The sequence below is a fragment of the Ceratotherium simum genome, chromosome 30 (genome assembly GCF_057802395.1).
Source record: "Ceratotherium simum simum isolate JZ-2026a chromosome 30, ASM5780239v1, whole genome shotgun sequence".
Lineage (NCBI taxonomy): Eukaryota > Metazoa > Chordata > Mammalia > Perissodactyla > Rhinocerotidae > Ceratotherium > Ceratotherium simum.
The window spans coordinates 8,356,763-8,363,355 of NC_141929.1; the positions used below are offsets into that span (position 1 = coordinate 8,356,763).

Below are 6,593 nucleotides of genomic sequence, written 5' to 3' on the forward strand. Positions count from 1 at the left end.
ATCTGCCCGACTTCCCGATTTCAATATGCAGGCGGGGCGACTTGAAAGTGAAGCCAGAAGACATTTTTAAGGGACAATAAATAGCAATTAAAAAGCGTGGCCAGAGCTACTCTTCCCAGGGCTTGCTCTTCTTTGCTCGTTTCAAAAGGGCAGATGGCTCCCCTGGCGCCTTTTAAAAATATATGCGCTCAACTTCTTAGCTTGGTTCCAGGGAAGCAAATCGCTTCTCGAGCGTGATAAAAGGTTGTACAGTCCCTGGGGGTGTGGGCAGTGGCAGGGAGTGTTTCCTCTCTGTGTATCAACCCCAGCTGAGGTCAGTGTAAGGCGGGGGTGGGGCTCCCTGACACCCCACTGCTGCCTGGAACCTGGAGACACAGTCCAAGGAACCTCACTGCGGGACTTCCCAGACGAGGGGCGCAGAGCCAGTGGCCCATGTGACGATTTTGTGAGACATGGCGGTTCATTCAATAGCCCTGGATCACCTGGGGGGAAAATTAATTCCTTTTTCTCTTTCATTCTTTCCAACTGGGTCAAGGAGAGAGTCTCAGTTAGGTGCCACTGTCTTTAACACCTAATACTTTGGAAAGGTTCTTTTTAACAGAGGTCGGGTCTTGGCAAGTGACAGTATCCAGCTAGAGCTGAGGACCTCTGCTTCATGCTCCTGCTTGTCTCTCTCTGCAGTGAGCCAAGCTGGCTCTCCATGGGGTCGTGATATGTTTCCCTCCAAATGAGTTAAGTAAAGAGGGAGTTGATTTAAATAAAAATGTGGCTTGTAAATGTTAAATAGAGGTGATAGGAAATATGGTAAAAATCATGACAGGTGACCAGGGATGGGAAATACTGGAGAGACAGGGAAGAACCACAACTCTGGAGTCAGACAAACCCAGGTTTAAATGCAGGCCCCGCTCACTGGCTGGGAGCATGCCTGGACCCCTGCATTGAGGAGTCGGGCAGTGGAGTGGGAGAAGGCTCCCTGGGCCTTCTGTAGGAGTGTGCTCCATTCGCCAGGCCTGCAGAGCCCCAAGAGGGGTCAGTGTGACCCATCTGGGCTCTTTCCAGGAGTTAGGTTGCTGGAGAGAACAGCAGAGTTATACCCACAGGTATAAGACAGCTGGTGCAAGCACCAATCTTGGCTCTGCCACTCTGGGCTGTGTGACCTTGGGCACATTCCTTAACCTCTTTGAGCCTCAGTTTCTTCATCTGTAAAATGAGGCCAATATGAGGACCTCTCCCATAGGTTGTTTTGACTGTGAAGTGAGGTAAGGTAAATAAAATGCTTAGCAAAGTACCTGGCACATAGAGTGCATTTAGTAAATAGGAGCCATCAAAATGGAATTGAATTGAATTTGGTTTCATTTAAATTAATTAAGTCATGAAGTCAGTGAGTTCTGGAGCCAGAAGCCTCTGTAGCCTTCGAAACCAAGTGTGGAGGCTTGGCAGCGTCACCCTAATTGAGGAGAACGTCTGGCCTTGTGGTCATTTTTAATGCAAGACCGGGACTGTTCAACAGCAGGGCATTGAGTAAGCCAACGGTGACGGATCCCTGCTGTGGACTGCCGGACAAATAGTAAAATGATGTCGCAGAAGAATAATTAACGTCATGGAGAGATCTTTAGATATGCAAATAGCTGAAAAAGCATACACAAAATAGGATGCATGTACTCAGCCATGAAAAGGAGTGACGTAGTGACACCTGCTACAACACAGGTGAGCCTTGACGATGTCATGCCCAGTGAAAGAGGCCCGCCCCAAAAGACCGCACGGCGTGTGATTCCATGTGTGTCAATGGCCAGAAGAGGCAAATCCTCCGAGACAGAAAGCAGATTAGTGGCTGCCCAGGGCTGGGGGTATGGAAGGATTCGGGGGTCATGGTTAAGGGGTATGGGATTTCTTTTTGGGGTAATGAAAATGTTTTAAAATTGATTGTGGTGATGGTTGTACAACCGTGAATATAATAAAAGCCATTGAGTCTTACACTTTAAATGAGTGAAAATGGGTGAACTGTATGGTATATGAATTATATCTCAATAAAGCTGTTAAAAGTTATGTATGGTATGATTTCCTTCTCTAAAATTAATATATATGTACACATATATTCTAAATATATATTAATATATTATTTTAGAATATATTAATATATTATATAATTATATTTATATATTATATTATTTTTATTTTATTTATTCTTTTTGAGGAAGATTAGCCCTGAGCTAACATCCGTTGCCAATCCTCCTCTTTTTGCTGAGGAAGATTAGCCCTGGGCTAACAGCTGTGCCCATCTTCCTCTACTTTATATGGGACACTGCCACAGCATGGCTTGATAAGTGGTGCGTAGGTCTGCACCTGGGATCCAAACCTGCGAATCCCGGGCTGCTGGAGCAGATTGTGCGAACTTAATCACTAAGCTACCATGCCGGCCCCTATTTTAGAATTTATATGTATTAATTTTAGAGAAGGAAATCATACTGTTATAATTTTTAATAGCTTTATTGATATAAATCAACATGTATACACATATATCAATATATATGAATATGTATATATATGTATCTCTCTATAGATCTATATCTATCTATCTATCTATCCATATGGAGATAAAGAGAGACTTAGAAGGCGATACAAATATATTCACAATGGGTTTACAGGGATTTTCTTTTGCTTTTTACTTAATCTAGATTTTCTCAAGTTTCTACTATGAATATGTGCCACTTTTGGAAAAATAATGGAAAACGTTTCTGTCTTCCTTTAAGAACAGCTCATTCTGGATTTCAGTGTCAATCAAATAAGGGGCAAAGCAACTTCCTAGGTGGGCTCACGTCCCTGGGGACTGAAATGGGCCTCTTTCGGGCCGTTACCTCGTCCGCGTGCAGGGGCACGGCGAACCTCTTGAGGGCGGGGCTGGAGGTGAGCCTGGAGTTCTCCTCAAAGTCCTGGTTCAGGTTGGCCAAGTAGAAGAGCTGATACAGACTGCTGTCCTCGTAGGCGATGACGTCAAACAGAAGGCAGCCGTCCTCCTCATAGGCGTTGACGTGGTGAAAGACCACCAAGGGGTCTGTGTAAAATTTGGTTGGCACGGGCTTCCTGGTCCTTTGGTCAATGATGTGAATGTAAGTCTGAAAGAAGATGCACACCCAGTGGTCAGCTCTGCCTCTGCTGGCCCGGCGCTGTGGCCTCGGGGTCGGGAGAAGGCAGCCCTGCCATGCACTAGCTCATGACCCTGGAGTGTTCCTTCCCTGTTCTGACTCTGTGTTGCACCTCCAGAGGGCCAGCCTCAGAAGCGCTGAGTACATGGGGGCTGTCAGTTGCATCTCTCAGATGGAGGAGGAGGGAAGCTTTGCTGCTGGGTCCCCTGCCTCACCAGGAGGACAGTGCACCCCTGACAGTCCTCTGTCCCCCTACCCCCTTCACTTGACTGTGACTCCAGTTGGGCGGTGACATGCCAGCTCCCTGGCAATGGCCAAGTTGGGGAGAACCTGCCAGGTGCCAGCATTCTAGGCCTCCTGGGCTACAACCACAGCTGAAGCCCCTAAAACCCCCAAACCACGCCTGCCCTTCTGAGTCCTCCCTCCGACCTCCACCATCGCAGACCTCTGCCTGGATGCGGTTGTCACAACAACGCCCCCTGCCCTGGAGGGCTATAGTGCCTGGTACTAGTTAAGGAGCCTACGTAGGTACCAGCTCATTAGGCATCTGCACACATCTCTGGGTGTCACGAGGTGGCATCACTCGGGGTGGTAATTAGCCGTATCTGCAGCCCCGTTGCCTAATCCAAAAGGGCGTGGTGTTTTTTTTCTTTCGGCAGTCCTGGCCTAACCCCCCTCCTTCTGAAATGGAGGGAGGGACTACTCCAGGCTGTTCTTTTGCCACCTCCTCCCGGCTTATTTGCCTCTCTCTTTAGGCCTTTTCTTTGCCATGACCCCAATCCCTGGGTCAGCCACGGGGACTTTTCAGAAAGTTCTCTTCCACACGTATTCCAAAGCTCTTCCCCGGGCTCTCAGCCGTGTCCCTGGGGGCGCTAACCCTTCTCACCATGGGACTCTCCGAGGCCAGGGAATCCCCAAGGGCCACAGACTGGAAGCCTAGAAGGGCCCTGAAGTGCCTGCCAATGGGACGCTCCTCAGCCATGTTTGGGAAATGGCTGCAGAGCAAACCCAACTTCAGCTGGCTTCCCTGCTGGCCCCTTGCCCCACTCATTCATTCCACAAATATTTATAGAGGGCCCACGACACATCAGTCACTTTTGCAGGAACTGAAGAGAGAAAATAAAACCAAGCTCCTGCTTTGGTAGGGTTTATGTTCCAGTGTGGGGAAAGCCAACAGTCAACGATCAAATATATCATGTGTCAAGGACGATGAGCATTACTGAGAAAAACGAAGCAGCAGAGGGGATGGAGAAAGTATGGGGGGCGGTCTGTTGTAGGAAAGTTCATCAAGGAAGGCCTCAGAGATCAGGGACGTTGAGCCGAGACCTAGATTAATCCGGGGAGGAAGCCATCTGGGGAAGAACATTCCAGGCAGAGGGGACACAAAATGCAAAGGCCCTGAGGCAGGAACGTGTTTGGCTGATTGGAGGTACAGGAGGAGGCTGAGCAGGGAGCCAATGGCGGGACGAGGGCATGTGGGAACCTAAGGCAGGTGAGTGAAGCCTTTGGGTCTTATTCCAAGGAAGATGGGAAATCACTAGAAGGTGCTGAGCAGAGGAGGGACCTCATCTAACCCCTTCGATCCCTCAAGTACTTCACTCTCCTCCCTGAGAAGGAAGAATAGGCCTTAAAGGGGTGGCCAGACACAAACGGGGTGCTTATTTGTACACGTACATAAAGACGTATGTGATGCACAGGAAGAGGGTAGAGGGAGGTCACGTGGACAGTGGTGGTCCCCTCTGGAGAGGGGAGTGTCAGGGGCGAGGAGAAGAGCAGACAGGGATGTGCGGAGGGGACTTGACACGTTGCTTTCTGTACTTGCGTATTATTTGAGTAGATGACACTGAGAATTACTTGATATTTTTCACAAGTAACAACAGCAAGTAAATACACACATAACATATACATGCATGCATATATTCATACACACATATACATGTACACATACGTCTATACAGGCACACGTACACATATGCACACACACATGCATGCATACATACATACTTTGAGCACTCATGTGTATGTAAATTGAAGATGTTTCTGTCGTACCTTCTGGAGGAACGCTATATCATTACGATGTCTAAATAATCTACGGCACCTCCTCCCCCCTGACCTTACACAGTGTTGGCAGGGATGCTGTAAGGGCTGTGTCAATGGACAGTGGAGGCTGGAGGAGCCCAGATACCCGTCAGGACTGAGGAGTAGCCCCTTGCTGATGGGCTGTGGGGACTGCCTGGTGATGAGACCCGTCTTGCCCCAGGTCACAACCCCTTCCAAGGACAGTCTGCTCTATTGACTTATTGACTTGGGGGCATCAAGGCCCTGCCCCCTTGCCCTAACTCAGGACCACGCTGAAGAACCATCCCAGCTTCAGAACTCTCTGGAAGGCTGGCTGATGTCTCCGGGGAGACTGCATGGTAGCTCACTTCCTCCATCCCTAAGAAATCTCCTACATGTTTACCTCCATCTCAGAGTCTGCTTCTGGGGACACCTCCCTCTGGCTGTCCTCATGTTGCAGGGCCTGCCAGCCCAGCGGGGCTGGAGGTCCTTACCTTGTCCTCCCTGTGGAAGGCCAGGCAGGAAGCCCAGCTCACTCCCCGCATGTACGCAGTCGCCATCTTGAGGATATCCATCTTGAAAGGCTGCTCCAGAAAAATGATGTAGTTCTCGGTGAATCCGAAGCTGTGGTAATAGCTCGGGGAGAGGAGAGAGCGGGAGGGGATGGAGCAGAACACCTCTGTGTGCTTCAAGGGGCTCTTCCCCTTCTTCCTGTCCTCTAGAGAAAAGCAAGCCTCAGGAACAGCAGGACCTGGCTGCCCCCCACCCCCGACAATGCCACCGTCACCTGCAGCTGAGCCTCTCAGATTGACATGGTGCTAAGAAGAAGCTTCGAATAAGAGCCAACAAGCAAACCAAAATTGGATGGAGGGGTTGCTGCCCGGCTGACACAGGAGTAGAGGCTCGGAGCCCTTCCCACTTAGGCCCACCCCCTGGGGAGACCCGGCTCTACAATCTGAAACCGCTGAACCACTGGACCTCTGGGCTGGAGTCTGTAACTACAGCCTCGGGCTAATGCAGCCTCCACCTGCTTTTGTAATGAAGGTTCATTTGGAACACAGCCACGCTCCCTCCTTTATGCAGGGGGAACTGCTTACGCTTCCGAGCTGCAAGGCAGCGTTGAGTAGTTGTGACAGAAACCGTGGGGTCTGCAAAGCCTCGAATATTTACTCTTGGGCCCTTTACAAAAAACGTTTGCCAACCCCTGCTCTGGAGCAATGCTTCTCCAAATTCAATGTGCATAGGGATCATCTGGGGATCATGACAGAATGCAGAGTTTGACTCAGTGTGCGGGGCTGGGGCCTGAGGTTCTGCATTTCTATCAAACTCCCAGGTGATGGGCCAGCTTCCCGGGCTTAAGCTTTGATATTTCTCTGAGAACCATCATTTGAC

The 6,593-nt window shown here is 49.6% G+C and overlaps 1 protein-coding gene across 1 annotated transcript in view; it reads right to left on the bottom strand.

Moving 5' to 3' along the window:
* Window positions 1-6,593, bottom strand: part of BCO1 (beta-carotene oxygenase 1) — a 36,581-nt gene that overhangs the window by 11,638 nt on the left and 18,350 nt on the right. The window contains exons 6-7 of the mRNA XM_004437077.3: window positions 5,696-5,919; window positions 2,856-3,113 (exon numbers count right to left, since the gene is read on the bottom strand). Of these exons, the coding sequence (XP_004437134.1) occupies window positions 2,856-3,113; window positions 5,696-5,919 (482 nt within the window). The remainder of the gene's footprint in view (window positions 1-2,855; window positions 3,114-5,695; window positions 5,920-6,593) is intronic.